Here is a 21,554-nt window from a genome sequence, read left to right as displayed (position 1 = left end):
TACTTAGGCAAAGGCAAAATATTTGGAAGTGGCCAGAAGAATGAAGGAGTATGAGGACAAGAAATACGAGGCTTGGAAAGAGAGCACTGATCAGATTCTGCCATCACTTCTGAAAAGAAGTTTACTTGTCAACATGCATATACCTGGTCTTCTTAACCACACCAACATATCTCTTGCTGAAATGGTAAATGCACAATGCTTGCCTGATTCTTCATAGCATACATATACATTTATTAACCCTTTCCAGACATTTGTTGTAAGTATGTCATGGAAAGCCAGTGTTTCCCACAAATTGTCGTATACTTAAGACAAATGGATGGCACCGGCTCAGAAGCTGAGTCAGTGCCAGCATCCCCCTATCTTACAGCTGACACCCTGCTGTAATGGCGGGGACCGAAGTTAGCTTTGATCCCCGCCATTAACCCCTTAACGGCAGCGGTCAAAAGCGATCGCTGCATTTAAGGTGTTTGCAGTTCATCTGCACCCCAGCAATGAAATTGCCGGCGTGTCGGTGGCTGCAATGGCTACTGAAGGCCAAAAAATGGCCTCCCGGTCTGCCTAGTACGGAAACCTTGCAGGCCCCTCCCGGAGGTGGGGCCTAAAAAGCTTCCGTAGCCGTCGGCAAGATGGCTCAGGAGATGGCATCATCAGTGGTTGTCAGCTGTATGTTACAGCTGACATCAACCTGTAATGGCAGGAACCAGAGCTTGCTCCGATTCCTGCCATTAACCCCTTAGATACAGCGATTGCTGCATCTTAGTGGTTGGCAGCAGATCGGCAGCTCTGCCCTGCAATCGCAGGGCTGTCGACTGTTGCTATGGCAACAGGAGGCCTAACAATGGCGTCCTGCTCTGCCATTACGGAAGCCGATTAGGCCCCCACTGGAGGCAAAGCCCAGTCGGCTTGCTGTCAGTGAGTGACTGACAGATCGAATACATTGCACTACATAGGTGGTGCAATGTATTAGAAAAAAAAATCTGACAGTTGGACCTTCAAGTCCCCAATTCTAATAAAATCTATGAAACACCTGTGGCGTCAAAATGCTCACTACACCCCTAGATGAATTCCTCAAGGGGTGTAGTTTCCTAAATAAAGTTAGTTTTCGGGCGTTTTCTCTATTTTGGTCCTTAAGGGGCTTTGCAAATGCGGCATGGCCTCCGCAAACCATTACTGCTAAATTTGAGCTCCAAAATGGCGCTCTTTCCCTTTTAAGCTCTGATGTGTGTCCAAACAGCGGTTTATGACCACATGTGGGGTATTGTTTTACTCGGGTGAAATTGCTTTACACATGTTGTGGTGCTTTCTCTCCTTTAGTCCTTGTGGGAATGAAAAAAAATTAGCTAAACCTACATTTTCTTTGAAAGAATGTAGATTTTCATTTCCACGGCCTACTTCCAATAATTTCTGCAAAAAACCTGTGGGGTCAAAATGCTGACTATACCCCTAGATAATTTCCTCAAGGGGTGTAGTTTCCAAAATGGGGTCCCTTGTGGGGGTTTCCACTGTTTTGTCCCCTCGGGGGCTTTGCAAATGCAACATGGCCTCCGCAAACCATTCCTACTAAGTTTGAGCTCCAAAAGCAAAATGGCGCTCTTCCCATTCTAAGCCCTGCTCTTTGTCCAAACAGCCATTTATGACCATATGTGGGGTATTGTTTTACTCGGGAGAAATTGCTTTACAAATGTTGCTGTGCATTTTCTCCTTTAGTCCTTGTGGAAATGAGAAAAAATTTGCTAAACCTACATTGTATTTGAAAAAATGTAGATTTTAATTTTCACAGCCTACTTCCAATAATTTCTGTAATAAACCTGTGGGGTCAAAATGCTCACTATACACCTAGATAATTTCCTTGAGGGGTGTAGTTTTCCAAATGGGGTCAATTTTGGGGGATTTCCACTGTTTTGGCACCGCAAGAGCCCTTCAAACCTGACATGGTGCCTAAAATATATTCTAATAAAAAGGAGGCCCCAAAATGCACTAGGTGCTCCTTTGCTTCTGAGTCCGGTGCTTCAGTCCATAAGCTCACTAGGGCCACATGTGGGATATTTTCTAAGACTGCAGAACCTGGGCAATAAATATTGAGTTGCGTTTCTCTGGTACTCTTTTAATAGAAAAATATAAAACATTACAAAATAAACGGCACTTAAAAAACAATCACAACAAAACAAATCTTATGAACATTTCTGTGCATCGCATTTTACCCAGCCTGGCCCTTCTTACATAAATCCCCATGCATACATAACTATAATCCCACACTCATTCATACACACACCTATACCCCCCAACCCCAAGAAAACATAACTATAACATTATATACAACATACTTATTAGAACATATTCTTAAAAAGCATGTGCCAACCAATGGCCCCCTAAAAAAAAATACCACATATATAAAACAAAATAAATAATAATAACAATAATAATAATATAAACAAAATAATAATAATAATAAAAATAAAAGTTACCATCCCATGGTGCACTTACTTCAGTGCACCATGTAAATGAAAATAAAAAAAAAGAAAACCACAAACAAATCCCCCAAAAAAAAGAAATTGATTTTTTTTTTATTTTTTTTATTTTTTATTTTTTTTTCTCTCCAATTTTTTTTTCTAATTTTTTTTTTTTTTTTTTTAATATATATTTTTTTCCATTTTTTTATTTTATTAACATATCCACATTCATACCTAACCCTGTACATACTAACTCTGCCATCACCTCCCCCAACCAGCATCACGCCTCATGTCCTTCCATGTCCGCATAGTTCAGATGCTGGCCCCCACCACCCAACACATCACCCACCCAGCCCGATCCCACATCTCATGTCCTCCTCACGTCCACGTAGTCCAGAATCGGGGCTGGGCACACCCCCAGGCCCCCCACCCCACCTATCTACTGCCCATCTTACCTAAACATTCACACAAACCCATGCATACACCTATACACCATATAATCATACCGACACATAACTATAACAAAATATCATACTGTATACATAAACCCGAAAACCTAAGTTTGGCTGCTTGTAAGCCCTTTTTCTGTCTCCAAAAAGCTCAAAACAAAAACCTACTTGTGCTTACTCAGCCCATCACCAGAGGAGAGAGAGAGAGGAAAGCCCCCCTAGAGCACCAGCCCAGAGGCCAAAGCCAACCCCCAACCACCACCCCGGTCCCTATCGCTAAACCTATCCTGCTTGCCCTATCTCTATCCCTTATTACTTTATAAACTAATCTGTCCCTCCTGCTGTCTCTCATTCTGTCCCTATCGCTATTTCCCGGTGTCATGGCCAGGTGCAGACCCCCACCTCCAGTCTAATACCCAGGGGCACTCCCTCCCCTCCCCCTGAAGGTTGGTTCCACCTAGGGCACCCTAAAATTGAAGCCCCTCCAAAGTCGAGAGGCCTTGGATGCACCCAGTTTCTCAACCTCCAGAGACCGGACCTTCACCAGGTCACCCATGATATTCCTACACACCTCGTCCTCCAGGAGGATTTTACACTGAGTCGATACTAAGCACCGTGCGTTCCACGTGAAATACCTGATCACTAAACTAACTAAAAAAGAAGTGCAATGATCCCTTCCACCCAGGTCTCCGAATGCCCCATAGGCCCAACCAGCGTAGGAGAGGTTGGTCAGACCGGGCCAACCGATGGAGGCACCCACCCGTTTGTAAACCTCTGCATTGAAGGGACACTGAAGCAAGAAATGGTCCATGCTTTCCAGCGTGTCATCGCACTCCTCCCGAGGACAACCTCTTTCATCGGAGTTTCTGAACTTCAGATTGCCCCTTACATACAGCCTCCCATGGAAGCAGCGCCAAGCCAGATCCCAAAACTTCTGGGGAATCCTCACAGAGTTTAAAAGTTTTAATCCCACCCCGAGGTCGCTACTTGGGCAGTCCCTGAGCGCCAGGGGCTTCTGGAAGCAGGTCAACAAGACCTTTCTGTCAAGAAATTTTCTCGACATGGTCTTGATCTCCCTCGCCTCCAGACCCCACCGACTAACAACCTTCAGAACCGGGGCGGCATAAGCCGGGAGGTGCCCATGGGGTACACGTAGGTCTTTCGCTTGGCCTCCTGTCTCCCATTCCTGGAAGAAAGGCCGAAACCATCCCCTGCAGGAGGATATCCACAGAGGAGCCCTTTCTCTTTCAAAGAGGTTCGCCAAATTAATTTTAATGAAGGTGTTTACTAGAAACACCACTGGGTTAACCATACCTAACCCACCTAGTTTCCTCGGTAGGTAAGTAACCTCCCTCTTGATTAGGTTAAGCCTGTTTCCCCATAACAGTTGGAAGAACAGGCTATAGACCCGAGTCCAGAGAGGCTCTGGCAACATGCACACGCTGCCAAGGTAGAGCAACATGGGCATCAGGTAAGCCTTGGCCAGGTGAACCCTTTCCCTAAGGGACAAAGACCATCCCTTCCATTGGCCAACCTTCTGGGCAGCTATTGATAGCCTACCTTCCCAGTTTTTCTTGGGGTAATCACCCGGGCCAAATTCAATGCCTAAGATTTTAGCAGACCCTTTGGGCTCTGGGAGGGTGTCCGGGAGATCAAAACTAGGATCCCCTCCCCCCAGCCAGAGACTTTCACACTTGTACCGGTTGATCCTGGACCCAGATGCCCGTGAGTAGCGCTCAACTTCTGACATCACCCACTCTGCCTCCCCTCTCGAGGAGACAAAGATAGTGACGTCATCCGCGTACGCAACCACCCTCTGAGTGGCTTCCGGCTCCTCCAAGTCCATCCCCACCCCCGCCAATGGCCCACGATCGAGCCGCCTAAGAAAGGGGTCGATCGCGAAAACATACAGCAAGGGGCTTAAGGGACAACCCTGGCAGACACCAGACCCAACCTCAAAGGGGGTTCCAGTCCAACCGTTCACCAGTGCAAAAGACTCAGCACCAGCGTATAGGGTCTGGAGCGAATTAACAAACTCACCCGGTAGGCCATACCTCAGAAGGACTGACCATAGGTACTTGTGATTCACCCAGTCAAAAGCTTTGGCCTGATCCAAGGACAGCATGTACCCCTCCCATGGGCCAGAATGTCCCTGCTCCACTGCCTCTCTGACACTGAGGACAGCACTAAAGGTGCTGCGGCCTGGAACAGAGCAATGCTGGGCCGACGAAAGGAGCCGGGGTGCAAACTTCACCAGCCGATTAAACAGTACTTTTGCGAGAACCTTTCTGTCCGTATTGAGGAGCGCTATGGGACGCCAGTTCTCAATACGGGTCGAATCCTTACCCTTTGACAGAATGATCAAGGCCGACTTGCCCATTGACTTTGGCAGAGCGCCCGAGGAGAGGCACTCGTTAAAAACCGCAGTCAAGAGGGGAACTAAGGTTCCCTTAAAAGCCTTATAAAACTCAGATGTTAAGCCATCTGGGCCTGGCGACTTTTTGATGGCCAACCCATCAATCGCCAGCATCACTTCCTCTTCCTTAATCGACTCTGTCAAAACACCAAGCGAGGGGTCTGCTCCTGGCTCAGGGATGGTTTCAGCCAGGAAAGCCGACATTTCGTCTCGGTTTAGATCCTGCTCACCCAAAAGCTGCGAATAAAAGGATCTGATGACCTCCAGGATCCCTGATTTGGATCTCATCAGGGAGCCCGTACTATTTACCAGTCCTGTCACCACCTTACGACTCACTGACATCTTGCAGTTCTTGTAAGGGTCGGGCGAGCGGTACCTCCTGAAATCCCGTTCAAGAACCAAAGACGTGTGCCTATCATATTGGCATCTTTTGAGCAGAGCTTTCACCACGGAGATTTCCTCACGGCTACCTCCGGTTGAGACTAGATGTTCGAGTTTCCTCCTCATGTCTCGATACAGGCGATACCTGCTCATAGACCTGAGGCACGAGATCTGACGGAAAAACTCAGCCACCCGTTCTTTGAACACCTCCCACCACTCAGACTTAGTACCACCTAGATCCAATAAAGGTACCTGGCTCTGAAGAAAATCCTCGAAGGCCTGTCTTATCTCTGCTTCTTCCAGGAGAGTAGAATTCAGCCTCCATATACCTCTTCCCATCTGGAGGGACTCTGCAACATTCAAAGAAAACATAATCATACAGTGATCGGAGAACTCCACCTCAACGACGGACACTGCCGAAGAGATGGCGTCCTCCTTTAAAAAAAACCTGTCTATTCTGGACCTACGACTACCACTATGATAGGTGAATCCCGAGGGGCCTGGGGTATACCGAATGTGGATGTCCTCCAGGCGAGCATCACTAGCTATTCTATTCAACTCGACACTATCATAGGCCAGTACCTTTCTGGAACCTCCTCTGTCCTGGGGCCTAACGACAGTGTTAAAGTCCCCTCCAAAAATGACTTGTCGGCCTGTAAAAAGGAAGGGCTTAATCCTCATGAAGAGACTTTTCCGGTCCCACTTTGTCTGGGGACCGTAGATGTTAATGAGTCTTAGTTCTTGTCCCCTCATGAGAACATCTAAGATCAAGCACCGCCCCATTTCTAACTCGATCATCCGCCGGCATGTGACCGGTGCGGTAAAAAGTACCGCCACCCCGCTATATGGCTCAGCCGCAAGAGACCAGTAGGAGGGCCCACGTCGCCACTCCCTCCTAGCTTTCACGACCTCTGCCAAAATTGACAGTCTGGTCTCCTGCAAAAACAAAATGTCAGCTTCAACCCGGCCGAGAAAATCAAAGGCTGCAAATCTAGCCATATTTGACTTAATGCTGGCAACGTTAATCGATGCCAGCGTCAACGGAGTGGGTGCCGCCATCATAAATGATTGAGTTAGACGGTTTTCTTCTTCCCACCCCTTGCTTTCTCCTCTGAGGAGGACCCCTCACCCTCTTTACCTCTTTTTTTTGTTGTTGAGGAGTCCATAACCTCCACCACCCCCCTCCCATTCTCATCTCCTGGGTCCGGGCCGACCCCCTCCCCCGGGGACAGTGGCCCCCGCAGAAGAGGAGGCTCAACGACTCCTAGACTCCCTACCGTGCTCTCCCCCCCGGCCTGGGGGTCTGGAATATCCATGAGAACACGGTATCGGTTGGGGGAGCACACCAGGGGGGTGCAGGGCCAGATGTTTTTAGCCCTGTTTTGATGTTACCCGGTGTCCCCTGTTTTGTTTTAGGCTGTGACCTCCCTTCCTCTTCCACACTTTCATAGTGGGAGGACTGGGAGTCCTCAGCCCTCTGCTCTCTCTCTATCCTCCTTATCTCCTCGTCCAGTACGGCCCCCCCAAGAGCATCAGTATCCTGGGGGGCATCCAGGTCCGAGCCAGAGGAGTCCCCAGTTTCCTGGGTCCTCCTCAGCTCTCGTTCCCTTCTGCGTTTTTCCGCCCTTCTCTGACGAGAAGGGGGTCCCCTCCTGGCGTTCGTCCTTTGCTCTTGGGCTCTATCGTCTCTGTCCACCCCCTCGCCCACGGAGACCTCCCTCCTTACATTCTCCGTAGGGTTGGAACAGACATTGACGACTGAGCGCGGACACCGACTGAAAGGGTGACCTAGGTCACCACACAGGTTACACCTAATCTGCTCACATGATGCGGCCAGATGGCCTACCCCCCCACAATGAGCGCACTTCTGCACAGTGCAGCTTGCGCTCAAGTGTGAGGGGTCGCCACACCGGTGACACAGCTTCGGCTGCCCCTGGTATAAGACAAGGATTCGATCTCTTCCCAAGAAAGCAGATGATGGTATGTGGGACACCGTCTGCCCCAGACGCTTAAGTTTAACCATAAACGTCCAGGCTCCCGACCAGATGCCAAACTCATCGCAGTTCTTCCGTGGCATCTCTGCTACCTCACCGTATCTTCCCAACCAGGTCATGATGTCCACACAGGAAAGCGACTCGTTACGGGTAAGAACGGTCACTTTCCTGAGACCATTCTGGCGAGAGATTGCTTGCGCAGCAAACCCTCGCCAGCCGGGCTCGCTTTTCACCAGCTCATAGTTCCCCCAGAAGACCTCAAGGCCCCCCGGCTGAACAAAGCTGATGTCAAACTCAGCCGTACCATGAGGATGTATCAAGGCGTAGATGTCACTCGCCTTGAAGCCCATCTCCAGCAGCAGCTCCACCACCCTCTTACGAGGAGGGCACGCATCATTGCCACGCCACTGGAGACGGACCACATTCCTCCTGGCCACGGCCGGCCCGGTTGTTGGGAGCGACCACTGATCTCCCCGTCTCTCTCGGAAGGCATCTAGACCATACCTATTTATCCAAAAGGATAGGTCCTTCTGCACTCCCCCTACTGTTATCGTCTGCTTCCCCTCCCTTAAGGCTTCTAGGAGGCGCTGTTGCAAACTGCCGTCCCCGGGCCCAGAAGATGAGGATGGGTGGGCCGACGGTCCCCCCACCACAACGCCCGCTTACGACCTGCCGGGCGCTCTGGCAGAAGGAGCAACCGGCCCGCCACTGGTTGACACTCCCCCCACAATATTACAACCCACATTAACATCCATAACATTAATATCCACAACATTACCACCACCAACAATATTACCAACACTACTAACATTACCATCAATATTTACATTTCCACTTACATTCCTCTCCACAACTTTCATACCGGCCAGGCTGGTTACGGAGTTCTTCCTTTTGTCCATAGGCTTTTTATATGTTGTTTTTGGGGTCTCCACATCATCAGGTGCCGCTACTTCTGGGGCGCCGCCGGATATCTCAGGCGGCAATCCCTCAGCACCCTCCGCTTCACCGACCTCCATTTCTGCTGCGCCACCAATGCAATGTTCGGGAGGAGGGGTGCCGTCACCCCCGTGCCCGCTAAACCCCTCCCACCGCCTTGCGGCGATGCAGATGGAGGGGCCGCAGGAACAGCTAGAGCCGCTCCCGGCACCAAACCACCCCCCCCTCCCGTCGGGGGATGGCCAGCAGTGCCGAAGCCTCTCCTACCGCCACCACTCACTGCCGCAACACTTTCTGGTGCGTCCGCCGGCCGAGTCACATGACCAGCAGACTTCCGGTTTTTCGGCGCCACATCCGGTTTCCGGTTCCCCCCGTCCCCCGGCCTCCGGCTTGCGCCAGAGACCGGCTTCTGAGGTTCCCCATCCGCCGGACACGGGGACACGCCCCCTAGCGCCACGTGGCCATCGACACCACCTCCTTTACAGGAGACGGCGTCTGGCGCCATCTTGGCCACATTGCTCAAAACCAGCACCATATCTTTCTGCCCACATACCCGCCACGACCCCACTGCAGAGGCCGGAGCTGGGGGATTTGCGGGGTTTGCGTCCCGAACCGAGCTCTCACCCGGTCCAGAACGCAAGGAAGACAGGTAGGAATATTTGTAAGATACTCCACCTGTCTTCCCCTTTGCCTTTTTCCGCCTCAACTTCCATAATTTTTTCTTTTTTTTTTTCTCCTCCTCCGGTGGCAACTCATCTCCAAAAGTAAAGTTCTGGAGGGACACTGGGGACTCCTGCAGCCGTATTTGCGTGAGCAACCCCGGGGGGTGCCCACTGCCCGATTCAAAGTTTTGCACAACTTGGCTGCAGGAAAGTTCCCCACTTGCCCCTCCGTTACTGCCTTCCCAGGGGTCCTCCGAGCCCGTCTCCTCCCGGGTTGGCATCCTCTCCACCTCCACGCTTTCCTCCATTTCTGTGGCCTCCACTTCTGCGGCCTCCACTTCTGCGGCCTCCACTTCTGCGGCCTCCACTTTTGCGGCCTCCACTGCCTCTGCACTTTTAGCAGCCAATGCCTTTACTCCCCTTTTGCAGGGGGTTTCATTACTTTGCGTGGGGGACGCCATCAGGGAAAACCTTTCATCATTCTCCAATTTCTCCCCGAAGGCTCCCCCACCGACCACAATCTCCATCTTCCTCTCCTCCACCATCTTAATTTCCTCCAAAATTGTCTTTACCTGTAGATTATACCGGGACCTCTTGGCGCCTGATGTTTTCGCTGCTCGTCCCCTTGCGGCCGCCAGATCTTCCCGCAGCCGCCGCAGGGACTTACCGAGGTCCCGGTATTCTTCCAGCCGGGCAGCTAGGCGGGAGCTGAAGGTTTCCACCGACTCTCCCGACCGCAGTAGCCCCCATTCCTCTACCGTGCTCTGGTCCTCAGGTCGGGTGACTTGCCTTGCTGGGCCTTCTGGTCCTCCACCTGGATGATCCGCCATGTCTCTCCTCCTGGCTCCTTCCAGAGCCCCAGCATCAGGGGGGGCCGCACAGATCTTTCCACGGGATGACCTTCTCACCCCTGATGCTGGCTGCACGCTCCCAGCAGGTTGGGAAGACCCCCTACCCCCCGCCTGCATGCTCCAGGGGGTAGAGGTCTGAGGCTCCATGTATGAATGGAGCCTCCTTCAGGGAAGCTTCCTTAGCCCAGGCAGGTGATAGAAACCTGGGCTGGTGAAAAAAAGGAAACTCCCTGGATTCCGGGTGTGGTCCACTCAGCACAAACACAGCACACACACAGCAGCTCTCAAACACACAACCTCCCTCCTTGCTAGTCACTGCTGGTGTGGCGTTTCTCTGGTACTCTTTTAATAGAAAAATATAAAACATTACAAAATAAACGGTTTTTACAAAACAAACACAACAAAACAAAACTTATGTACATTTCTGTACAATTTACCCAGCCTGACCCTTCTTACATAAATCCCCATGCATACATAACTATAATCCCATACTCATTCATACACACACCTAAACCCCCCCAACCCCAAGAAAACATAACTATAACACTATATACAACATACTCTTAAAAACCATGTGCCAACCAATGGCCCCCTAAAAAAAAACCACCACATATATAAAACAAAATAAATAATAATCATAATAAAAATAAACAAAATAATAATAATAAACTCTAAAAATAAAAGTTACCATCTCATGGTGCACTTAATTCAGTGCACCATGTAAATGAAAAGAAAAGAACAAAACATAAAAAACAACAAAACAAACCCCAAAAAACAAAGATTTTTTTTTTCTTTTTTTTTTTTTTAAATTTATTTTTTTTTTTTTTTACATTTTTTTTTAATATTTTTTTTTTTTTTTTTTTCTTTTTATTAACTTATCCACATTCATACCTAACCCTGTACATACTACCTTATCCATCACCACCCATCACCTCCCCCAACCAGCATCACGCCTCATGTCCTTCCATGTCCGCATAGTTCAGATGCTGGCCCCCACCACCCAACACATCACCCAACCAGCCCGATCCCACGTCTCATGTCCTCCTCACGTCCACGTAGTCCAGAATCAGGCTGGGCACACCCCCAGGCCCCCCACCCCACCTATCTACTGCCCATCTTACCTAAACATTCACACAAACCCATGCATAGACCTATACACCATATCGACACATAACTATAACCAAATACCATACTATATACATAAACCCGAAAACCTAAGTTTGGCTGCTTGTAAGCCCTTTTTCTGTCTCCAAAAAGCTCAAAACAAAAACCTACTTGTGCTTACTCAGCCCATCACCAGAGGAGAGAGAGAGGAAAGCCCCCCTAGAGCACCAGACCAGAGGCCAAAGCCAACCCCCAACCACCACCCCGGTCCCTATCGCTAAACCTATCCTGCTTGCCCTATCTCTATCCCTTATTACTTTATAAACTAATCTGTCCCTCCTGCTGTCTCTCATTCTGTCCCTATCGCTATTTCCCGGTGTCATGGCCAGGTGCAGACCCCCACCTCCAGTCTAATACCCAGGGGCACTCCCTCCCCTCCCCCTGAAGGTTGGTTCCACCTAGGGCACCCTAAAATTGAAGCCCCTCCAAAGTCGAGAGGCCTTGGATGCACCCAGTTTCTCAACCTCCAGAGACCGGACCTTCACCAGGTCACCCATGATATTCCTACACACCTCGTCCTCCAGGAGGATTTTACACTGAGTCGATACTAAGCACCGTGCGTTCCACGTGAAATACCTGATCACTAAACTAACTAAAAAAGAAGTGCAATGATCCCTTCCACCCAGGTCTCCGAATGCCCCATAGGCCCAACCAGCGTAGGAGAGGTTGGTCAGACCGGGCCAACCGATGGAGGCACCCACCCGTTTGTAAACCTCTGCATTGAAGGGACACTGAAGCAAGAAATGGTCCATGCTTTCCAGCGTGTCATCGCACTCCTCCCGAGGACAACCTCTTTCATCGGAGTTTCTAAACTTCAGATTGCCCCTTACATACAGCCTCCCATGGAAGCAGCGCCAAGCCAGATCCCAAAACTTCTGGGGAATCCTCACAGAGTTTAAAAGTTTTAATCCCACCCCGAGGTCGCTACTTGGGCAGTCCCTGAGCGCCAGGGGCTTCTGGAAGCAGGTCAACAAGACCTTTCTGTCAAGAAATTTTCTCGACATGGTCTTGATCTCCCTCGCCTCCAGACCCCACCGACGAACAACCTTCAGAACCGGGGCGGCATAAGCCGGGAGGTGCCCATGGGGTACACGCAGGTCTTTCGCTTGGCCTCCTGTCTCCCATTCCTGGAAGAAAGGCCGAAACCATCCCCTGCAGGAGGATATCCACAGAGGAGCCCTTTCTCTTTCAAAGAGGTTCGCCAAATTAATTTTAATGAAGGTGTTTACTAGAAACACCACTGGGTTAACCATACCTAACCCACCTAGTTTCCTCGGTAGGTAAGTAACCTCCCTCTTGATTAGGTTAAGCCTGTTTCCCCATAACAGTTGGAAGAACAGGCTATAGACCCGAGTCCAGAGAGGCTCTGGCAACATGCACACGCTGCCAAGGTAGAGCAACATGGGCATCAGGTAAGCCTTGGCCAGGTGAACCCTTTCCCTAAGGGACAAAGACCATCCCTTCCATTGGCCAACCTTCTGGGCAGCTATTGATAGCCTACCTTCCCAGTTTTTCTTGGGGTAATCACCCGGGCCAAATTCAATGCCTAAGATTTTAGCAGACCCTTTGGGCTCTGGGAGGGTGTCCGGGAGATCAAAACTAGGATCCCCTCCCCCCAGCCAGAGACTTTCACACTTGTCCCGGTTGATCCTGGACCCAGATGCCCGTGAGTAGCGCTCAACTTCTGACATCACCCACTCTGCCTCCCTTCTCGAGGAGACAAAGATAGTGACGTCATCCGCGTACGCAACCACCCTCTGAGTGGCTTCCGGCTCCTCCAAGTCCATCCCCACCCCCGCCAATGGCCCACGATCGAGCCGCCTAAGAAAGGGGTCGATCGCGAAAACATACAGCAAGGGGCTTAAGGGACAACCCTGGCGGACACCAGACCCAACCTCAAAGGGGGTTCCAGTCCAACCGTTCACCAGTGCAAAAGACTCAGCCCCAGCGTATAGGGTCTGGAGCCAATTAACGAACTCACCCGGTAGGCCATACCTCAGAAGGACTGACCATAGGTACTTGTGATTCACCCGGTCAAAAGCTTTGGCCTGATCCAAGGACAGCATGTACCCCTCCCATCGGCCAGAATGTCCCTGCTCCACTGCCTCTCTGACACTGAGGACAGCACTAAAGGTGCTGCGGCCTGGAACAGAGCAATGCTGGGCCGACGAAAGGAGCCGGGGTGCAAACTTCACCAGCCGATTAAACAGTACTTTTGCGAGAACCTTTCTGTCCGTATTGAGGAGCGCTATGGGACGCCAGTTCTCAATACGGGTCGAATCCTTACCCTTTGACAGAATGATCAAGGCCGACTTGCCCATTGACTTTGGCAGAGCGCCCGAGGAGAGGCACTCATTAAAAACCGCAGTCAAGAGGGGAACTAAGGTTCCCTTAAAAGCCTTATAAAACTCAGATGTTAAGCCATCTGGGCCTGGCGACTTTTTGATGGCCAACCCATCAATCGCCAGCATCACTTCCTCTTCCTTGATCGACTCTGTCAAAACACCAAGCGAGGGGTCTGCTCCTGGCTCAGGGATGGTTTCAGCCAGGAAAGCCGACATTTCGTCTCGGTTTAGATCCTGCTCACCCAAAAGCTGCGAATAAAAGGATCTGATGACCTCCAGGATCCCTGATTTGGATCTCATCAGGGAGCCTGTACTATCTACCAGTCCTGTCACCACCTTACGACTCACTGACATCTTGCAGTTCTTGTAAGGGTCGGGCGAGCGGTACCTCCCGAAATCCCGTTCAAGAACCAAAGACGTGTGCCTATCATATTGGCATCTTTTGAGCAGAGCTTTCACCACGGAGATTTCCTCACGGCTACCTCCGGTTGAGACTAGATGTTCGAGTTTCCTCCTCATGTCTTGATACAGGCGATACCTGCTCATAGACCTGAGGCACGAGATCTGACGGAAAAACTCAGCCACCCTGTTAGGGATCTGCCAGGTACTTCATCTAGCTACACTCCTGGGATTAATCAATCCACACCTGAGGCCAGACCTGTTCGACTGACACCTTCTCCCACCAACCAGGGTGGCAGGCTCAGGAGTGGGAGAGCCTATCGCGGCCTGGTCTCTCGGAGTTAGCTCCGCCCCTTGCCCTTTATTACCTGCCCTGTGCTCTCCCTCAGTGCTTGTAATTCTTTTGGATTCCTGGCCCCACTGCTGCTTGCTCCAGCCTGCTTCTGCCGTGCTTCTGCCTTGCTGCAGTTCTGCTTGACCTGCTTTGCTTGCCCTGGCTTGCTTCTGTCTCCGTGTCCGCTCGGGTGTACTCACTTCGTCCTGGTCCTGACTGTTCGTTCGCCGCCCCGTTTCCTCGTGGCGTTCCGTGGCTACTGCCCCTTCCCTTGCGTGTTCCCTGTTTGTCTTCCTGTGCACTTAGCCAGCGTAGGGACCGCCGCCCAGTTGTACCTCGTCGCCTAGGGCGGGTCGTTGCAAGTAGGCAGGGACAGGGCGGTGGGTAGATTAGGGCTCACTTTCCCTTCACCTCCTTCCTGCCATTACATAATTACAAGCCCTTACCTAGTCTACCATTTCTCCTACGCTGACGCTTTCATGGACCCCCTTGAGACCCTGACCCAGCAGATGCAGGGCCTCTCCCTACAGGTCCAGGCCCTGGCCCAAAGGGTCAATCAGGGTGACGCTGCTTTAGTAGTACCCCTCACCTCACCTCTAGAACCCGACCTCAAGTTACCTGACCGGTTTTCAGGGGACCGTAAGACGTTTCTCTCCTTCCGGGAGAGTTGCAGACTGTATTTCCGCCTAAAGCCCCACTCCTCAGGTTCCGAGAACCAGCGGGTGGGTATCATCATATCCCGACTCCAGGAAGGGCCCCAAGAGTGGGCCTTCTCCTTGGCTCCTGACGCCCCTGAACTTTCCTCTGTTGATCGTTTTTTCTCTGCCCTCGGACTCATTTACGACGAGACTGACAGGACTGCTTTAGCCGAGAGTCAGCTGGTGACCTTACGTCAGGGTAGGAGACCGGTTGAGGAATACTGTTCTGATTTTAGGAAGTGGTGCGTAGCTTCTCAGTGGAACGATCCGGCCCTAAGGTGCCAGTTTAGGTTAGGATTATCTGACGCCCTGAAGGATCTGCTGGTTAGCTACCCCTCGCCTGACTCCCTTGACCAGGTTATGGCCCTAGCAGTACGACTTGACCGACGTCTCAGGGAACGTCAGCTAGAACGCTTCAGTGTGCTCCCCTCTGACTTTTCTGCGATTCCCCCCGAGGTCCCGTCTCCTCGCCCCTCCACGGAGGACTCGGAGGTACCTATGCAACTCGGGGCCTCCATGTCCCCTCGACAACGTAGGGAGTTTCGCAGAATGAATGGTCTCTGCTTCTACTGTGGGGACGACAAGCATCTACTGAACACCTGTCCCAGGCGCAAGAATAAGAAGCCGGAAAACTTCCGCGCCTAAGTGATCATCGGGGAGGTCACTTGGGCGCACAGGTATTTCCCGTTAATGTGAAACGCAATAAAATTTTGCTTCCCTTTCAGGTCTCGTTTGCTGGCCGGTCTGCCACGGGCAGTGCTTTCGTGGATTCTGGCTCATCTGCTAATATCATGTCTGTGGAATTTGCTATGTCTCTAAAGATGCCTTGTATTGATTTACCTTATCCTATCCCTGTAGTAGGAATCGACTCAACACCCCTTGCTAATGGTTATTTTACTCAGCATACTCCTGTTTTTGAACTCCTGGTTGGCTCCATGCATTTGGAGCAGTGCTCTGTACTGGTGATGCAGGGATTATCGTCTGATCTGGTTTTAGGCCTTCCCTGGTTGCAGTTGCATAATCCCACATTTGATTGGAATACTGGGGATCTCACCAAATGGGGTAATGAATGTCTGATGTCATGTCTTTCTGTTAACTCTATTTCTCCCCGGGAGGAGGTAAACACACTTCCTGAGTTTGTTCAGGACTTCGCCGATGTGTTTTCTAAGGAGGCCTCCGAGGTGTTGCCCCCCCATAGAGATTACGATTGCGCTATCGATTTGGTGCCTGGTGCCAAGCTTCCTAAGGGTAGGATATTTAATCTTTCATGTCCTGAACGTGAAGCGATGAGGGTGTATATCCAAGAATGCCTGGCCAAGGGTTTCATTCGCCCCTCGACTTCTCCTGTAGGTGCTGGCTTCTTCTTCGTGGGGAAGAAGGATGGTGGTCTTAGGCCGTGCATTGATTATCGTAACCTGAATAAGGTCACCGTAAGGAACCAGTACCCACTTCCTTTGATTCCGGATCTTTTTAATCAGGTTCAGGGAGCCCAATGGTTTTCTAAGTTCGATCTACGGGGGGCATATAACCTTATCCGCATCAAAGAGGGGGATGAGTGGAAAACTGCGTTCAACACACCCGAGGGTCATTTCGAATACCTGGTCATGCCCTTTGGGTTGTGTAATGCCCCTGCTGTCTTCCAGAATTTTATTAATGAAATCCTGAGAGAGTACCTGGGTAATTTTCTTGTTGTGTACCTTGATGACATACTGGTGTTTTCCAAGGACTGGTCCTCCCACGTGGAGCATGTCAGGAAGGTGCTCCAGGTCCTTCGGGAGAATAATCTGTTTGCTAAGACTGAAAAATGTGTCTTTGGGGTACAGGAGATACCATTTTTAGGGCAAATCCTCACTCCTCATGAATTCCGCATGGACCCTGCCAAGGTTCAAGCTGTGGCGGAATGGGTCCAACCTGCCTCCCTTAAGGCGTTACAGTGTTTTTTAGGGTTCGCCAACTATTACAGGAGATTTATTGCCAACTTCTCGGTCGTCGCTAAGCCTCTTACGGACCTTACCCGCAAGGGTGCCGATGTCCTCCATTGGCCCCCTGAGGCCGTCCAGGCCTTTGAGACTCTCAAGAAGTGCTTTATCTCGGCCCCTGTGCTGATTCAGCCCAACCAAGAGGAGCCATTTATTGTGGAGGTTGACGCTTCCGAGGTGGGAGTGGGGGCCGTCCTGTCCCAGGGTACCAGCTCCCTCACCCATCTCCGCCCCTGTGCTTACTTCTCTAGGAAGTTTTCGCCCACGGAGAGTAACTATGATATTGGCAACCGCGAACTTCTAGCCATTAAATGGGCTTTTGAGGAGTGGCGGCACTTCCTGGAGGGGGCCAGACACCAGGTAACGGTCCTTACGGATCACAAGAATCTGGTTTTCCTAGAATCGGCCCGGAGGCTTAATCCTAGACAAGCTCGGTGGGCACTATTCTTTACCAGATTTAATTTCTTGGTTACCTATAGGGCTGGGTCCAAGAATATTAAGGCTGACGCTCTGTCACGTAGTTTCATGGCCAATCCTCCTTCCAAGAAGGATCCCGCTTGTATTTTACCCCCTGGTATAATCGTCTCTGCCACGGATTCTGATTTAGCTTCTGATATCGCGGCTGATCAGGGTGCAGCTCCCGGGAACGTCCCTGGGGACAAACTGTTTGTTCCCCTGCAATACCGGCTGAGGGTACTCAGGGAAAACCATGACTCCGCTCTATCTGGTCATCCTGGCATCTTGGGCACCAAACACCTCATTACCAGAAACTATTGGTGGCCTGGGTTGCCTAAAGATGTTAGGGCTTACGTCGCCGCTTGTGAGGTTTGCGCTAGGTCCAAAACCCCTAGGTCCCGACCTGCGGGCCTACTACGTTCCTTGCCCATTCCCCAGAGACCTTGGACCCATATCTCCATGGATTTTATCACCGATTTGCCTCCATCTCAGGGCAAGTCGGTGGTGTGGGTGGTAGTCGACCGCTTCAGCAAGATGTGCCACTTTGTGCCCCTTAAGAAGCTACCTAACGCCAAGACGTTAGCTTCTTTGTTTGTGAAACACATCCTGCGTCTCCATGGGGCCCCAGTCAATATCGTTTCTGACAGAGGGGTACAATTTGTTTCCTTATTTTGGAGAGCTTTTTGTAAAAAGTTGGAGATTGATCTGTCCTTCTCCTCCGCCTTCCATCCCGAAACCAATGGCCAAACGGAAAGGACCAACCAATCCCTGGAACAATATTTAAGGTGTTTCATCTCTGACTGTCAATTCGATTGGGTCTCATTCCTTCCCCTTGCTGAATTTTCCCTGAATAACCGGGTCAGTAACTCGTCAGGGGTCTCCCCGTTTTTCTGTAATTTCGGGTTTAACCCTAGGTTCTCCTCCGTCTCCCCTGGTTGTTCCAATAATCCTGAGGTAGAGGAGGTTCATCGGGAACTGTGCACTGTCTGGGCCCAGGTTCAGAAGAACCTAGAGGCGTCCCAGAGCGCACAAAAGATTCAGGCGGATAGTAGACGTTCTGCTAACCCCCGGTTTGTCGTCGGGGATTTGGTCTGGTTGTCGTCCAGGAACTTGCGCCTTAAGGTCCCGTCCAGGAAGTTTGCTCCCCGATTTATTGGACCTTATAAGATCATTGAAGTCCTCAACCCTGTATCCTTCCGTCTGGAGCTCCCCCCATCCTTTCGCATACATGACGTCTTCCATGCCTCCCTCCTTAAACGCTGCTCCCCGTCCTGGTCCCCCTCGAGGATACCTCCTGTTCCCGTTCTCACCCCTGAGGGGGTGGAATTCGAGGTGGCCAAGATTATGGACAGTAGGATGGTCCAGGGCTCCCTCCAGTACCTGGTCCATTGGAGAGGATACGGGCCGGAGGAGAGGACTTGGGTACCTGCCCGTGATGTTCACGCTGGGGTATTGATCAGGAGGTTCCACCTCCTCTTCCCCACTAAACCGGGTCCCCTTAGTAAGGGTCCGGTGGCCCCTCATAAAAGGGGGAGTACTGTTAGGGATCTGCCAGGTACTTCATCTAGCTACACTCCTGGGATTAATCAATCCACACCTGAGGCCAGACCTGTTCGACTGACACCTTCTCCCACCAACCAGGGTGGCAGGCTCAGGAGTGGGAGAGCCTATCGCGGCCTGGTCTCTCGGAGTTAGCTCCGCCCCTTGCCCTTTATTACCTGCCCTGTGCTCTCCCTCAGTGCTTGTAATTCTTTTGGATTCCTGGCCCCACTGCTGCTTGCTCCAGCCTGCTTCTGCCGTGCTTCTGCCTTGCTGCAGTTCTGCTTGACCTGCTTTGCTTGCCCTGGCTTGCTTCTGTCTCCGTGTCCGCTCGGGTGTACTCACTTCGTCCTGGTCCTGACTGTTCGTTCGCCGCCCCGTTTCCTCGTGGCGTTCCGTGGCTACTGCCCCTTCCCTTGCGTGTTCCCTGTTTGTCTTCCTGTGCACTTAGCCAGCGTAGGGACCGCCGCCCAGTTGTACCTCGTCGCCTAGGGCGGGTCGTTGCAAGTAGGCAGGGACAGGGCGGTGGGTAGATTAGGGCTCACTTTCCCTTCACCTCCTTCCTGCCATTACACACCCGTTCTTTGAACACCTCCCACCACTCAGACTTAGTACCACCTAGATCCAATAAAGGTACCTGGCTCTGAAGAAAATCCTCGAAGGCCTGTCTTATCTCTGCTTCTTCCAGGAGAGTAGAATTCAGCCTCCATATACCTCTTCCCATCTGGAGGGACTCTGCAACATTCAAAGAAAAAATAATCATACAGTGATCGGAGAACTCCACCTCAACGACGGACACTGCCGAAGAGATGGCGTCCTCCTTTAAAAAAAACCTGTCTATCCTGGACCTACGACTACCACTATGATAGGTGAACCCCGAGTGGCCTGGGGTATACCGAATGTGGATGTCCTCCAGGCGAGCATCACTAGCTATTCTATTCAACTCGACACTATCATAGGCCAGTACCTTTCTGGAACCTCCTCTGTCTTGGGGCCTAACGACAGTGTTAAAGTCCCCTCCAAAAATGACTTGTCGGCCTGTAAAAAGGAAGGGCTTAATCCTCATGAAGAGACTTTTCCGGTCCCACTTTGTCTGGGGACCGTAGATGTTAATGAGTCTTAGTTCTTGTCCCCTCATGAGAACATCTAAGATCAAGCACCGCCCCATTTCTAACTCGATCATCCGCCGGCATGTGACCGGTGCGGTAAAAAGTACCGCCACCCCGCTATATGGCTCAGCCGCAAGAGACCAGTAGGAGGGCCCACGTCGCCACTCCCTCCTAGCTTTCACGACCTCTGCCAAAAGTGACAGTCTGGTCTCCTGCAAAAACAAAATGTCAGCTTCAACCCGGCCGAGAAAATCAAAGGCTGCAAATCTAGCCATATTCGACTTAATGCTGGCAACGTTAATCGATGCCAGCGTCAACGGAGTGGGTGCCGCCATCATAAATGATTGAGTTAGATGGTTTTCTTCTTCCCACCCCTTGCTTTCTCCTCTGAGGAGGACCCCTCACCCTCTTTACCTCTTTTTTTTGTTGTTGAGGAGTCCATAACCTCCACCACCCCCCTCCCATTCTCATCTCCTGGGTCCGGGCCGACCCCCTCCCCCGGGGACAGTGGCCCCCGCAGAAGAGGAGGCTCAACGACTCCTAGACTCCCTACCGTGCTCTCCCCCCCGTCCTGGGGGTCTGGAATATCCATGAGAACACGGTATCGGTTGGGGGAGCACACCAGGGGGGTGCAGGTTTCGCCTTCCTTGGCCGGGGCAGGGCCAGATGTTTTTAGCCCTGTTTTGATGTTACCCGGTGTCCCCTGTTTTGTTTTAGGCTGTGACCTCCCTTCCTCTTCCACACTTTCATAGTGGGAGGACTGGGAGTCCTCAGCCCTCTGCTCTCTCTCTATCCTCCTTATCTCCTCGTCCAGTACGGCCCCCCCAAGAGCATCAGTATCCTGGGGGGCATCCAGGTCCGAGCCAGAGGAGTCCCCAGTTTCCTGGGTCCTCCTCAGCTCTCGTTCCCTTCTGCGTTTTTCCGCCCTTCTCTGACGAGAAGGGGGTCCCCTCCTGGCGTTCATCCTTTGCTCTTGGGCTCTATCGTCTCTGTCCGCCCCCTCGCCCACGGAGACCTCCCTCCTTACATTCTCCGTAGGGTTGGAACAGACATTGACGACCGAGCGCGGACACCTACTGAAAGGGTGACCTAGGTCACCACACAGGTTACACCTAATCTGCTCACACGATGCGGCCAGATGGCCTACCCCCCCACAATGAGCGCACTTCTGCACAGTGCAGCTTGCGCTCAAGTGTGAGGGGTCGCCACACCGGTGACACAGCTTCGGCTGCCCCTGGTAGAAGACAAGGATTCGATCTCTTCCCAAGAAAGCAGATGATGGTATGTGGGACACCGTCTGCCCCAGACGCTTAAGTTTTACCATAAACGTCCAGGCTCCCGACCAGATGCCAAACTCATCGCAGTTCTTCCGTGGCATCTCTGCTACCTCAC

At 51.4% G+C, this 21,554-nt stretch overlaps 1 protein-coding gene across 1 annotated transcript in view; it reads left to right on the top strand.

The window, feature by feature from the left end:
• DNAH10 (dynein axonemal heavy chain 10) overlaps positions 1-21,554 on the top strand; it is a 198,176-nt gene that overhangs the window by 28,886 nt on the left and 147,736 nt on the right. The window contains exon 14 of the mRNA XM_075833733.1: positions 8-184. Within this exon, the coding sequence (XP_075689848.1) occupies positions 8-184 (177 nt within the window). The remainder of the gene's footprint in view (positions 1-7; positions 185-21,554) is intronic.

This window comes from Rhinoderma darwinii, chromosome 1 (genome assembly GCF_050947455.1).
Source record: "Rhinoderma darwinii isolate aRhiDar2 chromosome 1, aRhiDar2.hap1, whole genome shotgun sequence".
Lineage (NCBI taxonomy): Eukaryota > Metazoa > Chordata > Amphibia > Anura > Rhinodermatidae > Rhinoderma > Rhinoderma darwinii.
The sequence above is the reverse complement of the archived record's forward strand: the minus strand, read 5'-3'. Positions and strand labels throughout refer to the sequence as shown.